This window comes from Salmo salar, chromosome 17 (assembly GCF_965601325.2).
Source record: "Salmo salar chromosome 17, fSalSal1, whole genome shotgun sequence".
NCBI classification, from domain to species: domain Eukaryota; kingdom Metazoa; phylum Chordata; class Actinopteri; order Salmoniformes; family Salmonidae; genus Salmo; species Salmo salar.
Genome location: NC_138307.1, coordinates 4,821,944 through 4,845,157, shown reverse-complemented (window position 1 = coordinate 4,845,157; position 23,214 = coordinate 4,821,944). Strand labels below are relative to the sequence as shown.

At 42.9% G+C, this 23,214-nt stretch overlaps 1 protein-coding gene across 1 annotated transcript in view; it reads right to left on the bottom strand.

Annotated features, from left to right (window-relative positions):
- Positions 1-814: 814 nt before the first annotated feature.
- tm163 (Transmembrane protein 163) overlaps positions 815-23,214 on the bottom strand; it is a 43,330-nt gene continuing 20,930 nt past the window's right edge. The window contains 6 exon segments of the mRNA NM_001140020.1: positions 815-2,509; positions 7,004-7,145; positions 8,930-9,041; positions 20,109-20,205; positions 22,412-22,503; positions 22,947-22,990. Of these exon segments, the coding sequence (NP_001133492.1) occupies positions 2,449-2,509; positions 7,004-7,145; positions 8,930-9,041; positions 20,109-20,205; positions 22,412-22,503; positions 22,947-22,990 (548 nt within the window). The 3' untranslated portion in view covers positions 815-2,448.

Genomic DNA, 23,214 nt, shown 5'->3' with positions numbered 1-23,214 from the left:
GAATGCTACCTGCCCCAATGCATAGTGCCAACTGTAAAGTTTGGTGGAGGGGGATTTTCATGGTTCGGGCTAGGCCTCTTAGTTCCAGTGAAGGAAAGTCTTCAGCATACAATGACATTCTAGACGATTCTGTGCTTCCAACTTTGTGGCAACAGTTTGGGGAAGTCCGTTTCCTGTTTCAGCATGACAATGCCCCCGTGCACAAAGTGAGGTCCATACAGAAATGGTTTGTCGAGATCGGTGTGTAAGAACTTGACTGGCCTGCACAGAGCCCTGACCTCAACCCCATGTAACACCCTTGGGATGAATTGGAATACAAACTGCGAGCCAGGCCTAATCGCCCAACATCAGTGCCTGATCTCACTAATGCTCTTGTGGCTGAATAGAAGCACGTCCCCACAGCAATGTTACAACATCTAGTGGAAAGGCTTCCCATAAGAGAGTGGTGGCTGTTATAGCAGCAAAGGGGGGGGGGGGGGCAACTCCATATTAATGCCCATGATTTTGGAATGAGATGTTCGACGAGCAAGTGTCCACATACTTTTGGTCATGTAGTATATATCCTACGTATACAACTACATCCAGCGTGGCAGATTGTGAAAGCTTTAAACAATATAATTATATATGGTATATTTACTCGCCAGGACGACCGTATTTCCCCCATCAGATTTGGGTAAGGAATTAGATAAGGAAGAGAGAAAAGGATGACCTGTTGTGCTCTAGCCAACAGACTTGGCTGTAGTGCACAGAAAAAGACTTGTTTTAATTCCAGTGTAGTAATCTCTGGCTAGAGTCTTTGGCTCCAGTCATGTTGTCTGTTGATGGTCTGCCACAGGCTTTTATTCAACACCCCTTAATGTGACCCTCTTAAGCAATACAGCAAACACAGATTCCATACATGAGTTGGTGACAGGGACATTTGTGCTTTCATATTCACCAATCCAATGATACAGGTTTTGTCCCAAATATCACCCTATTCCCTATAGTGCACTACTTTTGACCAGGACCCATAGTGACTATGTAGGGATTAGGGTGCCATTTGGGACTCAAGCCATTGATAAGAGTCTTTCTTCTGTCACGTTGTTATTGCACATACTGTACTGCTATACCATACTCTTGTGTCTACAATTGATAATACAATGGGCATCTCAGAAATCCATTTTCCCTGCTGAGTCTTTGGGGGATAGCAAACATGCCCTACAGCTACGAATAGTAGCAACTACCCCCCTAAAATATACTTTACCTGTTACTACATCATGGCTACATAAACGCAACACATCTACTTTGAGCAGTGGTGTCATAAACAGAAATAGGCTGTGTGTGTGCCAAATGCCACCCTATTTCCTACATAGTGCACTTTTTATGGGCCCTGGTCAAAAGTAGTGCACTATAAAGGGAATAGGGTGCCATTGGGGACACACACACAGTGTACGCTATACCATCTACTGCATCTTGCCATCTTGATGTATTAGATGTATCACTAGCCACTTTAAACAATGCCACTTTATATAATGTTTTCATAACCTACATTACTCATCTCATATGTATATACTGTACTCTATGCCATCCTAATGTAATGTATCACTAGCCACCTTAAACAGTGCCGCTTTATATGTTTTCATACCCTACAATACTCATCTCATATGTATATACTGTACTCCATACCATCTATTACATCTTGCCTATGCCGTTCGGCCATCACTCATTTTTATATTTTTATGTACATATTCGTATTCATTCCTTTACACTTGTGTGTACAAGGTAGTTGTTGTGGAATTGGTAGATTACTTGTTAGATATTACTGTATGGTCGGAACTAGCACAGCATTTCGCTACACTTGCATTAACACCTGCTAACCATGTGTATGTGACAAATACATTTGATTTGATTTGATTTGTTAGTGAACAAACGAAAAAGCCTATTGAAATCCCATAAGGACTGAGATGCATATCTGAATCAGCCATCTTGTCCAAGGGGAGATAGAGATATGAACACCAGACTGTAATCAGTGGACAATGTGCAGTGCCTTTGTAGCGGCAGTGGCATAATTTCCTGACGACTCAGCAGCCCACGTTCTTCAGCCTGTCCTTCCGCCTCCCCCTGCTTCGGCAGAGGAGGAGAAACATTGAGGGAAACCTCCGTCTTCTCTTTGACTTCGTAATGACTCCTATGGACGGATCAGGTTCGGAGTCAGAGAGACAGGGGGAATGCTGCAGAATGGACCACTTGGGTCTAACTAAAATGCCACTGGGCTGGCACCTTGACGTCTAAATCAACCAATAGGTTTGTCATGGTGACTGGAGAGATCTACTAGGAAGAATGGAGCTGAGCTGGATAGGGACTGGGCATAGATAGAATATCCTAGAACAGACACTGGACGTACACATACTGTATATAACCTAGAACCCATCCCCCACTGAGCCCTCGCTGCCCTTCCGCGGTCTTCTGTCACTCAAAGCGCTCGTAGTTCCTCGTCTGTCGCACTCGAGGGACCATATCAACCAGCAGCCTGTGACAGGAAAGAGACATTCATATTAATGAAATCGCTAACATACACAGGGAGAGATGCAACTGCATTTCACTGCCAATATTAAATGAGTGAAAACCGTCGCTCCTCGTAGTGAAAGTTCAGAATGTGTTGAGTAACTGAATCTATCACGTCGGATTATTTGAGTACATTTGTGTAACCACTGCAGCTGCTTTTGTTGATGCTTTTGTTGATGCACCCTGTGGTGTCATGTTTGGATTTCTTTCTCCCCCGAGTCTCTTTCATGATTGGAATGCTCCCTGGGACAGAACACTGCCAAGCCTCGTGAAAGGCTGCACTGCCAGTGTAGCGCAGTGTTTCCCATAGGATTTTCTTCAGCAGCAGTGGAAAAGTTAGCGTAAGGGGGGGGTTGTGGTAGTGGGAGTCTCCAATGGCGCTGTCTGTGACCACATTTTTTTGACGCCTTCCTCTTGGCCACAGAGACCAAATTTTGCTGTTTTAAAGCTAATTTCCTGCAATTCTACACATGTTGCAATGGGGCGGAGAGAACATTTTACAGTTTTAAAGTTAGTTTCCTGCAATTCTACACATTTTGTCAAAGTCCATTTTAAAGATAATTCCATGCAATTCTACACATTTTGCCATGGCTTATGCTATCTGAGTGACTCAAACATAACAAAATCAATGGGTGCCCCATGCCATGACATGAATTTTAGATTCTCCCTGACTGTCTGGTTTTTCATTTGGTGGTTGTTACTTCTCAAAGATGATCCTATTTAAAAACACACTGACTATACTAAACATTAGGAACACCGTCCTGGTATTGAGTTGCATCCCACCATTTTGCTCTCAGAACAGCCTCAGCTCGTAGGTAGTAGGTGCCAGGCGCACCGGTTTGTGTCAAGAGCTGCTGGGTTTTTCAGGCTCAACAGTCTCCCGTGTCTCAAGAAGGCTCCACCACGCAAAGGACATCCAGCCAACTTGACACAACTGTGGAAAGCATTGGAATCAACACCTTGTGAAAAGCGTTCCACAGGGATGCTGGCCCATGTTGATTCCAATGCTTCCCACAGTTGTGTCAAGTTGGCTGGATGTCCTTTGCGTGGTGGAGCCTTCTTGAGACACGGGAGACTGTTGAGCCTGAAAAACCCAGCAGCGTTGCAGTTCTTGACACAAACCGGTGCGCCTGGCACCTACTACCATACTCCGTTCAAAGGCACTTAACTCTTTTGTCTTGCCTATTCACACTCTGAATGGCACAATCCATCTCTCAATTGTCTAATGGCTTAAAAATCCTTCTTTAACCTATCTTCTTCCCTTCATCTATGCTGATTGGAGTGGATTTAACACGTGACATCAATAAGGGATCATAGTTTTCACCTGGATTCTATGTCATGGAAAGAGCAGGTGTTCTTAATGTTTTGTACACTCAGTGTATATAGCGCCATTATCTTTTTAAATACTTTATATCTAGTTTAAATTGTTTAAGTTTACACTGAAAACATTTTACCATCACAAAAATTATTTAAAAAAATAAAATAATATTCATTTTTCGTAGTGGCTGCCACGATTTAGATGTGGCGGCCCGCCACTGCTAACTTAATATAGGAGAAGCACTGATAGTGGGTATAACATGTTTTTCCCCTACCAATATGCATTGCCTAAAAGAGTTTGTCACCTAAAATATTCCTGGACTACGGTGGATGAATCACAGGCTTGACCATAGGCCTGACTAACCTTGTAATCCACGATTAGTTGATGTTCATGAAATCAAATTTAAAATTCTTGTTTTATAAACCTTCATCTGGATTAATTTAATATGGGTCTGATGTCCATAATGAAGGCTATGAGGTGCCTTCTCCTGTACAAATGAGTCAAACACTAAATGAATGAGCTTTGCTGTGTTTTCTGTCTGTATCTGAGATGCAAACAGGTTGTGGTACATTGACAGAGTTTTCCATACCCCAGGCATGTACTCTCCTGTACCTATTTGTTTTTCCATCTTTAAAGTTCTTCAGTTGAACAGCTATCAGTTTGCAAAGATACAAGATTATAAGGATATGTTTTTAGGTCACAAACATAATCTGTAATGATATATCTATACATATAGCTATACATGCCCAGCAAAATTGTCACCTAAAAGTCTGGAGATAAGGCATGGTTTGACAAGAAGTACAGGAGAGCGACGAGGAAGAAGCGAGACCTCTTCCGCCAGCTTATGAAAAACAACACTGCTAACAACCATTTAAAATATGCCCAAGCAAGATACTCCTACAACCAGGCTGAGAAGCAGTCTAGAAGGAACAGCAACGTCAAACTCAATAAGGAGCTTACTGATAAGACCTTAACCAGTAGGAAATGGTGGAAGCACGTCAACTCCCTGTCAGAAATGCAGTTCCAGTTTTGTCCTTCTGCATGCTCCATCCACCGTGAGGCAGAGAGCCTGAAACAGCCTGTGAAGATACTAGTGGGATCTATGGTGTGGTTCACCACACTCTACAGTACCTAGTTTCTGGTATTGTAATTGAAGTTAGCAGCTAGAGCTCATCTTTACCTTTTATCTGATAGTGGGGTACACTGTATCCGGCAGCATGTCAAACTCTATTTGGATTAATTGTTTCTTCTACACCCAGATCATCGCTGCCCAGAGAGCTCTCTTCGCCTGGGTGAAGAGGAACATCAAAATCATCATCTACTGGGCCATATTTATCGACAGGGTGTTGTTCAGTTGGTTTGACTTTGCTATCGAACTTTCTGGGTTTTTTTTCTCAAGATTTATCAGGAAAGACTAACAGCACTTATACTGTACATCAACAAATGGCCCTGCTTCTGGTCCTCCAAATGTCTTGTTTAGAAAATAATTGATACATTTTTGTTGAGTCTGTCTGATGGTTTGGTTGAGATGTGCTACGGTGCGCTCCTGGGAAGACAAACGAAAAGCACGAAAGAGCGGCAGCACCTTCTCCTCTCCCGGACTGCACAGCCAGATGAGGGTCACCATCACTGGGATCATGCCGCACTGTGGTTCTACACTCATTACTTCTGCGAGAATTTTTCCTCTACATACTTTGACATGACTATTCTCTGAACAGTCGGGAAAAAAGGAAAGTGAATTAGGTCAAAATCTGTAAAATGTTAAATACCTTTCTATTTTTGGAAGCGTGTTATTAACACTACAGGCAAAAAATTGTTTAGGAGCAGTTGTTAACTAACTGTAAATAATTGTTGCTAACTAACTGTAAATAATTGTAGCTAACTAACTGTAAATAATTGTAGCTAGCTAACTAACTGTAAATAATTGTAGCTAACTAACTGTAAATAATTGTAGCTAGCTAACTAACTGTAAATAATTGTAGCTAACTAACTGTAAATAATTGTAGCTAGCTAACTAACTGCAAATAATTGTTGCTAGCTAACTAACTGTAAATAATTGTAGCTAGCTAACTAACTGTAAATAATTGTAGCTAGCTAACTAACTGCAAATAATTGTTGCTAGCTAACTAACTGTAAATAATTGTTGCTATCTAACTAACTGTAAATAATTGTTGCTAGCTAACTAACTGTAAATAATTGTAGCTAACTAACTGTAAATAATTGTAGCTAACTAACTGTAAATAATTGTAGCTAACTAACTGTAAATAATTGTAGCTAGCTAACTAACTGTAAATAATTGTAGCTAACTAACTGTAAATAATTGTAGCTAGCTAACTAACTGCAAATAATTGTTGCTAGCTAACTAACTGTAAATAATTGTAGCTAGCTAACTAACTGCAAATAATTGTTGCTAGCTAACTAACTGTAAATAATTGTAGCTAGCTAACTAACTGTAAATAATTGTAGCTAGCTAACTAACTGTAAATAATTGTAGCTAGCTAACTAACTTGACTTACTGTGTGGGAAACAACTTTTTTACAGTTAGTTAGCACCAAAAGTGTCCCTACTAATGTTTCCAAGCGTATTGACTGTTTTGGTGTATGAATGTTGCTTTCGGCCCCACCTGGAAAACAATCTAAGCGAAACACTGGCCATGTTCGTTTTGCATCATTCCATTGGTCATAAAATTGTGAAATCTCCACCCACTGGGGCACCGGGCAATGTAGTTTCTACTCCAAGGGTCTTCTGAATGGTTACAATTTAAATGACAATATTTCTAATACTTAAATAAGTGTGTTTCTCAGGGAACATAACTATGTACATGTGTGTAACAGTGAATACTGAATATTGAATATTATGTTTATTCTACATACAGATCTAGGATTAGTTTCCCCTCCCTGAATCCTAACCTTAAACCCTTACCGGGCATAACTGACCCAAGATCAGTGTTTAGAGGCAGCTTCCCCTACACAAGGTCCGGAGCCTGCTGGTTTTCTGTTCTACCTAATAATTAATTGTACCCACCTGGTGTCCCTGGTCTAAATCAGTCCCTGACTAGAGGGGAACAATGACAACATGAAGTGGAACTGGCTTCAAGGTCCAGAGTTGAGTTTGAGGGCTCGACACAATGTACCCACTCACTTGACTCCGTAGGCCAGGATGATGAGGCCTATCAGGACCCCTATGGACCCGTCCAGGTACCACACTTTGGGATCGTGCTTGAACACCTCAGCACTGATTAGGATTGAGAAGCCCATGACCCCGCCCACCAGGGAGTTGAAACCTGTAGATTGGACAAGACAGGTAGACAGACAGGTAGACAGACAGGTAGACAGACAGGTAGATAGACATATAGACAGACAGTTTAGTTTTGTGAAGTGTATTATCCCACATAGAGAAATTCATTTGATTCCAACAAACTATATAGAAATAGCTTGAACATTAACAACAATAATGAACACATGTATGTACATATATTTCATGAAATTACATGTAGTCTGCCACAGAGTATTTATCCAAAAGTCCATAAGACAGACAGACACGGACGAACAGAGAGACGACTTTGAATCCTTTTCTATTGTCTCTCTCCTCATTCGATTCCTACTGTATAAGAACCCACTTACTGGCTCCTCTGCACCTCAAAAACACACCGACTGACGAGGACCTCTGCCAGTCTTTTACATACTGTACGTTTGATATGACCCGACTGGGCACATCAATTAACTCAGTAAAGAATATCATCTATGGCGCTGCATTCCTAGGGGCAATCTGCAGTTCAAACAACAACAAAGGGACACCCCGCCACTGTTATGGTAAACAGCTGCGAGGACTGACCATCCATGAGATCAAAATTACACTGAGGCTATACAGTGTTTACAATGACATTGTTAAAAAACAAGGGAGCAAAACAAGCGTATATTTTGTGTTCTCATGCAGTGTGACAGTTGAACTGCTTCTGAAGCTTCAAGAATCAATATATATCAGTAAATATACATTTTAGTCATTTAGCAGACACTCTAATCCAGAGCGACTTACAGTAGCAAATGCATACATTTCATACATTTTTTTTCCCCCGTACTGGTCCCCCGTGGGAGTCGAACCCACAACCCTGGCGTTGCAAACACCATGCTCTACCAACTGAGCCACACGGGACCACAATATCATTAATTTAGAAGTCCAAAAATGTATGTAGCAATCACAGATTGCCCCTTTGAAGGCTTGTTTAATGTCACGCAGCGAGAAGAAAATCTGGTGGGTAATTAACTCATATTCTGCTAGCTGTCACATACAATTTAATGAACCCCACACACACACTTTAATGAGCGAGTCTCTCCATCCAAAGCTGACCTTTCAAACTGGTTTGACGCCAGCCTGTCTGCCACAAAACTCTTATTGAAACGAGAACGGACATTTTATGAGCTCAGGAGCACGGAGTTGTCCATAATGACACATAAGTAGTGAACAACTTTCTCAAGTGTAGAAGGAAATAGGTGTGCGGCCCAGTACCTGAGGGTACTAGGCGATTCTCCTGTCTGTGTGGATACGAATCCCAGCACCTACCGGCTCAAAAAATATGGGAAGAGAGTGCTTATCTATGTCCTTACAAAATGACAGAAACAAGTGAAGCATTCATATGGATCCATCTGAAATGGCATACTATTCCCTATATCTAGTTGATGGTCACTGCCCTATATAGTGCACTAAGTAGTTCCCAATATATTCCACAGATTTCATGATGGTGTTTTTAAGCCAATCACCTTCCATCTTCATGCACTATGGGAATAGGGCGCCATTTCAGACACAGCCATTTCTTCCTATACACCATACCTTTTCCCCTTATCATTTTTCTCAATGATTCCCTATGGAGTTTTTCACCCTCGTGCTCCACCCTCCCCCAATTCTCTAACTGGCCTGAACTCAAGTGGGAGTGGCCTAGATCAGGCAGAAGTATGCGTTGCTACAGATCAAGGATCATCTTCTCCTCCTCCCAATCCAAGTTGGGAAGAAAAAAAAAACTGACCCAAGATCAGTGTCTTGGAGCAACTACACACCGAGTTAGGTACCTACCGTCTGTGATGAGGGCTCTGCTGGTGAGCACCCTGCCCAGCATGAACTTGAACACGGCCAGAATGATACACATCACGCCACTGACGATGGACACACTGAAGAGGAAGTCATCCTGATAGAGAGAGAGAAGTAGATGAGAGAGGAGGAGAGGGGGGATTGAGAGAGAGGTGATGATGAGGGAAAGAAAGAGAAAGGGAGAGAGAAAGAAAAAAAAGAGAGAGAGAGCAAGAGCGAGAGAGAGATGGAGAGAGAGAGAGAGTGGGTAAGTGTTGCAAAGTGCCTCCGCTGTAGAATTAACATTGCACTATGGCCTTGAAGGCATGAAGAGATGCATTTCTGCAAGGTTAATAACCTCATCAGTCCCATTAAATCCCCCAGTGAAAAAATGCACCACTTTCATCAATCTGCTTGCTCTGCCCTCATATTTAGCCTCACATTGAAGTGTTTTACCATTTTCTTTTCAGTACAACCATAAACAGTTTCATTTAGGAGTTTCATTGAAAAATGTCAACAACTACAAAATTAGGCCGCCAAGCAAAAACCTGACATAAAACTAATTTATAAGAATGCTGTAAGTACAGGAACTGTCTGCTCAGTGGGAAATTAATATCCAACTAGTCAGTGACAACTGTGTGGAGTTTGTGACAGCAACAATGTGAGCTTATTACAGTATTATCCCACTTTGTCCTGGGATTTCCTATGATCTATGTAGAAGAACCCCTTACCTTCTAACGACTCGTGTGGCCTGTGAGCACCAGAGCAAAACAGGTTACATGTGCATGTTAGTGAGAGTCTCAGTTTTTCATATATGGGTCATAATAGTTTGTAGGTCAAACCAGACGTTTTTGTTAGAAGAACCGTTTTCGGGATCCGCCCTTGTCTCACATACAATGCTCTAGCTCAGCCCCCCGTTCTAGCTCAGCCCCGTTCTAGCTCAGCCCCCGTTCTAGCTCAGCCCCCACTCTAGCTCAGCCCCCGTTCTAGCTCAGTCCCCGTTCTAGCTCAGTCCCCGTTCTAGCTCAGCCCCCAGATAGACTACAATTAAGTAGAAGGACAGTGAAACCTGTAAGCCCAGTAAACACATGGTAAATTCCTGAGTCCTTGTTGAGTTTAGAATGAAAAAACAGTTTGTTATATATTACTGAGATGTTAGTGCAGGGGCGCAACATCCACTATTGACGGGGAAGGTCATGACCCCCTCACGTTCTAAAATTCCTTTCCTAGTTTTATCAATGCACTGTGATAAAAGAAGAAGGACCAGTGTTCTTTAGGACTATGCAGATGACTCAGAGCAGTCGGGCAGGCTGTGTGAAAGCAAACTGAAAGGCTGGCTTTAGGACCATGGGAGTTGCTGTCAGTGTATGTGTGCTGCACTCTTTCTGTGGCAGAGAGCTAGCCAATGGTTAGCTAGCTAGCACACTAGCTATTATTTTTGTCTCACTCACACTGGACCAGAATCAATCAAGATAAAACCAGCGGCCAAGCAAATAAAGACTTATATTCAGACATTTTTTCACCGCAATGTGTATCTGTATAGCCATTTTTGATCTGTCAATTTCCCTAGCTAATTCATTTCAACTTTTTGTTCTCACACTGACACTATGATACTGTAATATGCAGGATATTAGCTTTAGATTAGAAATTATTTGTGTTTGTCCGCCCCCCACTTCTAAAACCATTGTTGCGCCCCTGAGTGAATATACGTAGTTATGTATAAGTATAGTATACAACGTCTATAAAGTGAATTGTTTACATGAGATATACTAAAAAATGCCATTGTTTTCTATGGGAATTTTTTTAATCATGAATTGAATCATTTCACTTCCTGAATTTACAGAATTGAGAATTGAAGTTACCCCAGTCCTACTATGCTTCACAGTGCGCACCATTTCAAATCTCTTTTATGGGAAGTCTTCAAAAATTCCTAGCCTGGTCCCAGATCTATTTGATATTCTATGGTCGTAGAAGCTAGCTATACAGCACAAAGAGACCTGGAATCAGGCTAGGAAAGACCTGCTCCCCCAATGACTTCTTCTGACACTCCTTTTAATATTGAAAATTCTTAGCACTGAGGTGCTTGGGTTGAACGAAGCACCGGCACGTGGCATTTAAAAGCCCTCTGAGGAGATGAGATGGGAGATGGCTAAGCAGAGATCAGGGCTGTATGGAGGAGGGTGAGTCACTCTCTCTCTCTCTCTAATTCACAGTCTGCGTCGCAAATGGCACCCTTTCCAAATCTAGTGCACTACTTTTGACCAGGGTCCATATGGCTCTGGTCAAAAGTAGTGCACTATGTAGTAGGGAATAGGGGGTTGTTTGGAATGCAGACAGAGACACACTTAACATTCAAACACAGTGCCTGACATTTACAGTTGACAGTCCAGGTTTTTCTGTGAGGAATCGAATTCACATCTCATAGGCTGCATCCCGATTTTCAACCCTTCTCCTGAAGATTTGTCTTACAATGGTAAATCTTTCCAGCCAATGCAGAAGGTGTGTCCAATCCAATGTAGAAGGTGTGTTTCCTCTTAAATTGAATTTTAATACACCTGTTTCGGAACAACTCAGGCCCTATTCTCACTACAAGATATGAAGGAGAGTCTGAGGAGCGGGGTGGCAAACCAGAATTCTACTTTTCAATTCACATTACATCCTTGCCTTACCTTCAAATTGACCGTAAATATCACAGTAGCCACTAGCCAGTAAGCACAAACGAATCAACAATCACAGACATGTTTTTCCTAAAACATATTAGCTACACTGTTGAATAATGCAACCAAACCATATTACACTCTTCAATTCATAAACATGTGCAGACAATTAAAGGGTTTATTTTCTCGTCTGTAGGCTACTGTACATTACATTTAACTTCAAGACAAAAGCACAGAGTTACTAATAGCATGTCTTCATCAAGTAACGATAGCTCATCAAAAATGAACGATTAACCCTCTCATACGAATATAAAAGTACAGTAGGCCTACCTTACAACATTACAACAAACCAGGCTTAATATTATGCAAATCATTAGACGCGGAAAAGCAAATTGCAACTGAAAACATGGGTTTAAGTGAATTCACTGCAACAAGCCATTTTATATGGAAGCCCATACCAGCAACCAAAAAAATGGAATAAAATAAAATGCCTCTCGATTTGTCAACGTGTACAACGTCTGCGCTTCAGTCTGACTGTAGTCTACTGATAACAACCACAGCTATAGCAAGCCTAGAGGAACCTGTGTGCTCTGATCCCATCTGGGCCTTGGGGAAACATAACGTCATGTTTTTATAGCCTAAAATAAGGCCATTTATTTGTGTTCTGGGAAAATGTGAATGTGATCAACTTTGGTTTATATTCGAACTTTGGGTGGCTCGGCTAACTAGGCCTTTTTAATAAAAAATGATTGATTAATTCCAGTCAATCAAAACAATAGTGAGGACAAACTGTATGAGTATCTTTTTAATTACAAATACAAAGGCCTAGACTATGTAACCCTGCATACAGCGAGCTCGACCCTGTTAGTTTTATTGTCCAATCGCAGTTGTTGTCTCTTTGTCTGTGTAAAGGGTTTTAATGTTTTCATCAAAGGATTTAAGAAACAAACTTTCAAACAAAAGGAAACTTCTTGGCAGGGGAAAAAAAATCATTTGAATAAATGTGGGTTTTGACACTCTTACAGTATGTAGGTGTTATAACCAGCCATAAAATAACACAATATATGCCACAACAGGTATAAATGTGTCGTGACAGTGTTTTGACCCTATTATAACAGGTTATGTCAAGTTATGTCAGCTGTTAACCTAGGGGTCCTCTAGAGGTTAACACTGTCTAGGGGGGGTCCTCTAGAATGGGTCCTCTAGAGGTTAACACTGTCTAGGGGGGGTCCTCTAGAAGGGGTCCTCTAGAGGTTAACACTGTCTAGGGGGGGTCCTCTAGAAGGAGTCCTCTAGAGGTTAACACTGTCTAGGGGGGGTCCTCTAGAATGGGTCCTCTAGAGGTTAACACTGTCAAGGGGGGGTCCTCTAGAGGTTAACACTGTCAAGGGGGGGGGTCCTCTAGAGGTTAACACTGTCTAGGGGGGGTCCTCTAGAAGGGGTCCTCTAGAGGTTAACACTGTCTAGGGGGGGTCCTCTAGAAGGAGTCCTCTAGAGGTTAACACTGTCAAGGGGGGGTCCTCTAGAAGGGGTCCTCTAGAGGTTAACACTGTCTAGGGGGGGTCCTCTAGAAGGGGTCCTCTAGAGGTTAACACTGTCTAGGGGGGGGTCCTCTAGAAGGGGTCCCTCTAGAGGTTAACACTGTCAAGGGGGGGTCCTCTAGAATGGGTCCTCTAGAGGTTAACACTGTCAAGGGGGGGTCCTCTAGAATGGGTCCTCTAGAGGTTAACACTGTCAAGGGGGGGTCCTCTAGAAGGGGTCCTCTAGAGGTTAACACTGTCTGGGGGGGTCCTCTAGAAGGGGTCCTCTAGAGGTTAACACTGTCTAGGGGGGGGTCCTCTAGAAGGGGTCCCTCTAGAGGTTAACACTGTCTAGGGGGGGGTCCTCTAGAAGGAGTCCTCTAGAGGTTAACACTGTCTAGGGGGGGGGGGTCCTCTAGAGGTTAACACTGTCAAGGGGGGGTCCTCTAGAAGGGGTCCTCTAGAGGTTAACACTGTCAAGGGGGGGGGGGGGTCTTCTAGAAGGAGTCCTCTAGAGGTTAACACTGTCTAGGGGGGGTCCTCTAGAAGGAGTCCTCTAGAGGTTAACACTGTCAAGGGGGGGTCCTCTAGAAGGGGTCCTCTAGAGGTTAACACTGTCTAGGGGGGGTCCTCTAGAAGGGGTCCTCTAGAGGTTAACACTGTCAAGGGGGGGTCCTCTAGAAGGGGTCCTCTAGAGGTTAACACTGTCAAGGGGGGGTCCTCTAGAAGGGGTCCTCTAGAGGTTAACACTGTCAAGGGGGGGGGGGGTCTTCTAGAAGGAGTCCTCTAGAGGTTAACACTGTCTAGGGGGGGTCCTCTAGAAGGAGTCCTCTAGAGGTTAACACTGTCAAGGGGGGGTCCTCTAGAGGTTAACACTGTCAAGGGGGGGTCCTCTAGAGGTTAACACTGTCAAGGGGGGGTCCTCTAGAGGTTAACACTGTCAAGGGGGGTCCTCTGGAAGGGGTCCTCTAGAGGTTAACACTGTCTAGGGGGGGTCCTCTAGAGGTTAACACTGTCAAGGGGGGGGGGGGGGTCTTCTAGAAGGGGTCCTCTAGAGGTTACCACTGTCTAGGGGGGGTCCTCTAGAGGTTAACACTGTCAAGGGGGGGGTCCTCTAGAAGGGGTCCTCTAGAGGTTAACACTGTCAAGGGGGGGGGGGGGGTCTTCTAGAAGGGGTCCTCTAGAGGTTAACACTGTCAAGGGATGACAGTGTCATAACGTGGCACTGGGTGTCAAGTATAGTGTTAGTGATTTTTTTACTATTTCATACCCTACAAATATCAGTAAAAGATTATACATTTCAGCTGTTTGAAAAACATTGCTCTGCTATTACCATTTATACCGTAGGAGTGTTGGCTCAACAAAACAATTCTGTTTACACTGCCCTGCTTCAAGGACAGGCGGCAGGTAGCCTAGTGGTTAGAGCGTTGGACTAGTAACCGAAAGGTTGCTAGATTGAATCCCCGAGCTGACAAGGTAAACATCTGTCATTCTGCCCCTGAACAAGGCAGTTAACCCACTGTTCCTAGGCCGTCATTGAAAATAGGCATTTCTTCTTAACTGACTTGCCTAGTTAAATAAAGGTAACATATACCAAAACTAATTTCACACATAATAAGTGTTTGCCTATAGACAAGATTACATTGACAATAATCTGATGAGTGACAATATTAAGCCTCATACAGTTGTCAAATTGTACATGAAGAGATGGGTGCATCTTGTAATTGACAGAGTCACATACATGTAAAACAGTGTGATTTCTATATCTGAAAGAGCATATTCTGCAGTTTCTATGAGATTGCTAAGCAAAAACTAGTAATAAACGTAAATTATTATGTTATTCTGTCGTCAATGGATGAATGGGCGAAAGAAACCAGACAGAAATTGATAATTGTGCGTGTGACTTCAGTTAACTTTTGGTTAGCTGCCGATGTCGAAACCAAGTACTTGCTCAATTACTTTCCATATCAGGGGAAAGATGAAACCAGGCCAGCGGGTGAGCGACTGTTTGAGATTGTGGTTTTCAGACCCGTAGAGCCTTACACGAGCAAAGGCAGAAATGTGACCATGGACAATTTCTTCACATCAATTTCCCTGGCAGACAAGTTGATTGCAAAGAAGACTAGCCAGTGAACCAACAAGGCGGGAGCTGCCCTCCCTCTGCGCAAAACAACATAGCAGCTCCCGCTGTACTCCACATCAGTGTTTGCATCCTCAGCACCATGCATTCCCACTGGATCTGGCATGTGACCTTCGTGAGAACCACACCAACGGCAAAAGAAGAAGATACAGCTGCCAAGCAGGCCGCCAAGGGCACAATACAGTGTCTGATACGATCAACTGTTTTTATATCTTGTCATGAATATATTGGTGCTTTTGTTCAGGAAGGCAGGAAATGGCTGGTTATATTATTATTATTATTATTATCTTTTTCGTTTCTACTGGACTTTATTCATTTCTAGAACTCTATTACTAATCGAATCTACAAATACAGCTGATCAAACGGATTACACTGTAATGTTTTTATTGTAAGAGAAACGAAAATAGGATATAGGCCTACATTTTTTCTAGGACTTTGTAGAATTATTTACAGCTGATCAAACGGATTACACTGTAATGTTTTTATTGTAAGAGAAACGAAAATAGGATATAGGCCTACATTTTTTCTAGGACTTTGTAGAATATTTTTTTTTAAAACATCCTTGACTCTATCTAAACAAATAACTATTGTTGTTATTTGTTGTAATTGATATATTACCATGAATATTTCTTCATGCAATTAATCCTTTACAATAGTTTATGCACTATTTATCAAGCATTTATTTATCAAGCAGGTTTGCGCACCTTGCAGGTTGATATGCATCTGATACATACGCTGTAAGGCTCGCCCGGCATTGTTCTCAAGCGGGTACGTAGACGCTAAAAGGCCAGCGGTTCTAGTGTTAAATGTGTTGCACGTTAGGTGTGCCTCCAATAATTGGCCTGATTCCCTCGAGCCAAATCATAGGTAGTGGTTAAGAAATGGGATCAAGAGATGCTAGAACGAGGAGCTCCACCCTCTCTCTTTGCAAATTACGGGCCAAATATCCCCTCCCGAAATTCAAAAGCAGCTAACACCTGTAAAATCGTGATTTGTCCAATTAACCAATGATGAAAAACCCAAACACCAGAAGTGCTTATGACATCAATGGCCTTAGGCTACCTGGTTTGCTTTCTATTATTAAACGGGCTCTTAGCTTCGACTTATTGCCTGGCAACACAGTAATGCAGTTATCTATTCTAGTAGTGTGAAGGCCACGGTTCTCTTTTCACACCTGAGCTCTGCCACATTCCTCCTGTAATTATCCACCAGGAAGAGAGAGACCACAACAGCATGTTTCACTTCACATATCTCTCTGTTTCTCTCTGTTTTCTATCGCTCTTTTTTCTCTTTCTCCCCTCTCTCGCTTTTTTTTTTATCTCTCTCTCATGCACCGACAGCAGCCAGATAAACACTTGTTTCTCTTCACAAATCTCTCTCTCTTTGTTTCTCTTTCTCTCTCACACTCTGTCTGTCTCCCTCTCTCTCCCTCTCACTCTTTCTCTTTCTGTGTGTGTTTCTCTCCCTCTCTGAGCCTCTTCACACGTACAACACTTTTCGTATAAATACCGTCGGCTAACACATATTGCGCAAATGTAAACGTGAGTCCTTGCTACGTCTCGACCGTTACCTCCGGAGGTGGCGCAAAACACTAGCCCGACAGTTACCTCCTTGAAGCAGGGCAGTAAACAGAATTGTCTCGTTGAGCCAACAGTCCTACAGTATACATGGTAATAAAACATTTATCCTATTTGAGACTTCTTTTATTTATGTTTTACCTGAAATTGCAGTAACAGCCTGTTACATTTTGAAATTGTCGCAGTAGCTGCCGGCTGAGCCACGTAAAACTATGGAAGCCCATCCCCACCTCCAAAAACATGTGTTACAAATGTGTGGTGATTTCAGAGATGGCACCACAGGTCCCAGAGTGGTGGGGAGGAAATTGTTTTTCCTAATCTGGTAGTAAGTACAGTAGGCTAATCTAACAAATCCGGACCCTCGTTGTAGCGTGTGACAAAATAATAAATCGGCTTTGATGGGACCAGATAATTGTTCTAATCAGGGCGTATGGCTTAAAAAAAAAACGAATGAAAAAACTCCTGGCCCTAGGGCGTAAGAAAACATTAAAACCCTTTACACAGACAAAGAGACAACAACTGCGATTGGACAATAAAACTAACAGGGTCGAGCTCGCTGTATGTAGGGTTACATAGTCTAGGCCTTTGTATTTGTAATTAAAAAGATACTCATACAGTATGTCATCACCATTGTGTTGATTCATTCCAGTCATATCTACATAGCTTAAGCTATAAAAACATGACGTTACGTTTCCCCAGGCACAGATGGGATCAGAGCGCATAGACTTCTCTAGGCTAGTTGCAGCTGTGGTTGTTATCAGTAGGCTACAGTTGATCAGAGTGAAGCACAGACGAATTGTGCACCTTGACAAATCATGAGGCTTTTTATTTAATTGTTTGTGTGGCAGGTATGAGCTTCCATATATAACACCTTGTCGCAGTGAATTCAGTTATGCCACCGTTTTCAGTCGCAATTACCACATGCAATGGTTTGCATGATATTGCAAAAATTGAGCCTGGTTTGTTGTAATGTTGTAAGGTAGGCCTACTGTACTTTTATATTCGTATGAGAGGGTTAATCGTTCATTTTTGATAGGCTATTAAAGTTACTTGATGAAGACATTCTGTCATAGCAACTCTGTGCTTTTGTCTTGAAGCTAAAATGTAATGAGTGTAGCCTTCAGACGAGAAAATAAACCCTTTGTCTGCACATACAGTGCCATCAAAAAGTATTTGCTCCCTTTTCTTTATTTTTGCATATTGTCGATACTGAATGTTATCAGGACTTCAACTAAAACCCAATATGGACAACATGGGTCTCATTATGCCTGGCAAAAACAAAACACTGCATTCCACAGTAAGAACCTAATACCAAAGGTCAAACATGGTGGTGGAAGTGTGATGGTTTGGGGATGCTTTGCTGCCTCAGAACCTAGACAATTTGCCAAAATAGAATGGACCATGGATTCTGCTATGTGTCAAAGAATTCTACAGGAGAATGTCAGGCCATTCATCTGTGAGCTGAAGTGCAGCTGGGTCATGCAGCTAAACAATGATCCAAAACACAAGTCTACATGAAAATGGCTAAAAAGCAACACATTTGAAGTTTTGGAATGGCCTACTCAAAGTTCAGACATTATCCCAAATTAGATGTTGTGGCAGGACTTGAAACGAGCAGTTCATACTTGAAAACACACAAATGTCGCTGAGTTAAAGCAGTTTTGCATGGAAGAGTGAGCCAAGCATTCCTCCACAGCGACGTGAGAGACTGAACAACAACTACAGGAAGCATTTGGTTGCAGTCATTGCAGCTAAAGGTGGCACAACCAGTTATTCAGTGTAAGGGGACAATTACTTTTTCACACAGGGGCATTGGGTGTTTCATAACTTTGCTTATGAAATAAATGAAAAAAGTATGTAATTGTTGTGTTAATTGTTGCATTATTCAAGAGTGTAATATGGTTTGGTTGCATTATTTAATAGCGTAATATGTTTTAGAAGAAAAGTTACTGTTATTGTTGAACAGTTTGTGCTTACTGGCTAGTGGCTACTGTGATATTTACGGTCAATTTGAGATGCGGACCAAGAATGTTGCGTTGCCGGCCACAACAAAAGGTAAGGCAAGTATGTAATGTGAATTGATAAGTAGAATTCTGGTTCGCCACCCCGCTGCTCCTCAGACCCTCCTTCATATCTCGTAGTGAGAATAGGGCCTCTCTCTCTGTCCCGCTCTCCATTCTGGAGGTGTTGTCTCTTCACACATTCCCACCTGAGAGTCTTGTAAATGGAATTCACACCCGATGTGACCAGTCTGGCGATGCGAGAATGAAACTATATATTAGCTCTCGGAGTTTATACTAAGTTGTGTCCCAAATGGCACCAAATTCCCTACAAAGTGCACTACTTTTGACCCCGGCCCATAGGGCTCTGGTCAAAAATAGTGCACTATGTTGGGAACATGGTGTCATTTGGCATTGGGGACTCCATAATGACACAATGCTCTAGTTGAAGAGACATCAGATAACCCAAGTACAACCAGTTGACAACTTCGAAGAGTGAAAAGACGCCATATTTCTGTTGATTTAGACTGACTTACTATATGTTGCATTGCAGTGAATCTTTATTCTATTGTCCATCCAACAACAACAACCACCATACAATAAGACTTTGTAAAGATGTGTAGATGTATTTGTGATGCCCCAGCAGTGAAATGTACAGTACACTGTCTGTACCCCCCACTGCCTTGACAAATGACACCCAACACATTTGTCATGACATGAGCGCGACACAAGCAAAGCTGTGCGACGAGAAAAACAAGTCACCAAACCGAGTTACACTCTGTTTTTGACAAGCAATTTCAGCGCACCAACCAGATGTTCATTGGAATCCCTTTGCTGCAGCAAAACCCATTTGCCAAGGCTGCTGGCACTGCCAAGGTGGGTATTACAGTACCCAGAGCTGGCCTTAATGAACGCTCACATGCCCAGACATGTGGAGCAGAGCGGAGAGTAGGGCTGTGTCTCAAACGACGCCCTATTCCCTACGTAGTGCACTACATTTGAGTCTTTTCGTTGAGCCGGACCATATGGCTGCGTTCACCAAAAAGAGCTTTTCGTGTGGCAGACAGACAGACAGACAGACAGACAGACAGACAGACAGACAGACAGACAGACAGACAGACAGACAGACAGACAGACAGACAGACAGACAGACAGACAGACAGACAGACAGACAGACAGACAGACAGACAGACAGACAGACAGTGTAGCGCCCCTGGATTGAGAGTAATAGGTGCAGTTAAGGGTAAGTGCCTTTCTTAAGGGTACAACGGCAGGAGATGGCATCTTTTACCACTTCAGGCAGTAGCTTGGTAGCCAGGTCATGGATTGCCTTTCCCAGGATACACAGAGAGGACAGGATGAAGACCACTCCCAGGATCACACAGGCTCTGTAGAGAGAGAGAGAGAGGGGTGAGAGGGAGGAGGGAGTTAGGGGGGAAGCAAGAGAGAGGAAGGGAGCGGGGAGAGGGAGTGAGGGAGGTAGACAGAGGGGAAATGGAAGGAAAGAGAGTGAGAGAAAACAGTGATTAATAATATTCTGCTTTGAAAATCATTTATGTGAGGGATCATATATTGTATTTTGAAACATTCCCAAATCATTGGCCACAGGGAGACCTTTCCATGACAAAGCAGACCTGTTGCAACTACCCATCATACAAGCTTAACGCATCTTAATACAATTGCAAATCGTCTCCATTATTTCTACAGCTTGTGGAAGAGAAAAAGCATCCGTTAAATAAACAACCATTTTGCTTTTCTCCGTGGCTGATTCAGAGAGTTGAACACAGTCTCCGCGGATCAATTTGAGAAGAGATTTTCTTTAAACACAGTTTTATCCAATTAGGTAAGCCTGGCTGGGAGAAGCCCCAAAATCAGTCATCTGTGTCATCTGGGGTGGTCAGGCATGGTCGGGTTAGCGGTCTGTCTGCTCTCTCTCTCCCCTACTTAATCTACCAGTCTAGCGCAGACTTAGTTGCTATACACACCATACACATTATCACAAAGAGCCCATGAAAAGGCCAAGAACAAGAGAAAGTGTCGAAAGTAGACCGTGTATTATAGATATAACATACATGATGTTCAGACAAAAACATAATGGATGGCAACATGTGTGTGTTGATGGTCACAGCTGGCTCCCGCTCAGCAGCACCCAGTCCCCTGGGTCCGAACCGGAAGGTAGCTAGGCAACACAAAGTAGAGCGAGAGGAGAGGAGCCATGTAGGAATGATTTCAGTGGTGCAGCGGGAGAGACAGAGAGACCCAGAGCGCTGTGTGTGAGAGACCTCCTGGGGGCTGTGTTGTTGTAGCTCAACAACAGAGACTCTCCCTCACAACACACCTGCCCAACCAACAGCTCAGCTGACTGAAACGTCCATTTGATCTTCACTGGGCTATAATTCTGCTGCTTAGAAGAGTCCCTTTTTTTTGGTCTCGTCGACTCAAGGCAATTGGCATCAAGCGCAATTGCAAGTTTGATTTTCTTCAAACATCGCAAGACAGTCAATTTAGTTTTGACATCAAAGTCGCAAGATGCAAGATCTTGACCGGACTTGGCAGAACTGTAGTTGACTAGACTGAGGACGCACGCACGCACGCACACACAGAGTCATCCAGTCTGTGTCTACCCTTTCTCTCCTGCTCCATGTGTCATGTCAGCAGGCGAATATAACAATATTCCTCCAATTACAATGGAAGAAAAACTTGCTGTAAAATTCATGCTGCTCGCTCATTCGTCTACAGACCTGGTAATTTAATTGTCCGGTGGCCTAGAGCGTTACTCCTGCCTGGCCTCTCCCCTGAGGGATCACACATACACACACACACACACACACACACACACATTCACCCCCCACAACACACACCTAGGAGAGGCCAATTACTAGCTGCTGGGTAACACAAACCTTCCAATTAGGATTCTGGACCAAAGAGATGTTCACTGGTACAACTGAAGGCTCATATTAGCCTGGTTAAACCAGATTGAATGCTGCCCTCACAATGGTGAAAGAAGCATTCAATCTGGTTTAACCAGGCTATAGGCTTCTACAGTAAACCAGAGGCTGTCAATCTGCTGCTGTAATGCTGGTTAGCCTGGTTAAACCAGAATGAATGTTAAACCCACCACTGTTTCATCATTAAAGCAGCATTCAATCTGGTTTAACCAGCCTATAGGCTTCTACAGTAAACCAGAGGCTGTCAATCTGCTGCTGTAATGCTGGTTAGCCTGGTTAAACCAGAATGAATGTTAAACCCACCACTGTTTCATCATTAAAGCAGCATTCAATCTGGTTTAACCAGGCTATAGGCTTATACATCAGTCTCCATGGCGATCTGCATTCACAAAAGCATCCCCCCGAGCGGATGGTGGCTGGCAATTTCACACATGAAAATGCGAGTAAGGGGGATGAGAGACAACGCTGGGGTTCTAATACTGTACACTACAGTCCCAAAGAATGAAATGCATTGTAATAACTGCAGCGATTACGCTGAAGAGACAAAATAGTGCTAGAATGCAGTATAATTTCTAGGCTTTATATAGTTTCGCTGGTCATCAAAAACAACAAATATGATAAATACGGCGGTGATATATCTACTCACATGTACTCCCTGTTTGCAGAGTGAACGGCGGCGGCGTTACTATAGCGCCACACCACGATGATGGAGGACAGCACGTCCAGGGCGGCATCAAACTGCAGAGGGTAAACAACAACAACGTCAACAACAACACTGACCAGCTATTCAACAGAAAGCCATGAGGAATGGGGGTCCACTTAAATGATTCTACCCTTCAGTTATCCTCATCCCAATAACTCAACGTCAATGCCAATCTAGCCTAAATTACAAGCTTAGACTCCTAAGGTTAGCAGGACTCGATATGGCCCTTGTGGAACCAATGTGTTTTTGAGATCGACTACATTGCATTTATCTACGAATCACCTTGCATCCCAAATAACTAGCTAGAGCTACTACTCTTTACGTGATCAAGATCAGTGATCCTGTGCCTCGCCTTGCTCAAATTCACCCCTCAAACACACTGATTGTAACGTGTTAGTGATGACATCTGCCCTATTTCGCTCTCTGCCCTTTAGCACTCAGTAGTAGATTCATTCAAATACATTTTAAAAGTACCTACAGCGAATCCGAAAGCCGAGGCACTGTGTCTCATGAAGGAAACAGCTGAAAAAAAACCAAGAGAAACACAAGTTTTAATAATTTACACGAGGAACATTCATTCATGAAATGCATTTATATCAGTGGTACTGTTGTGAATGACTCAGCCTACCGGTAGTCCCTGGAGTCAAATAGTATTTGTTTTCTTTTCACTACTTTAGCTGCGCTTGATTGAACTTGCCTGGGACTGGGACCATGGGACCAATAGAATAGTCCCAAAGGTGCAAACC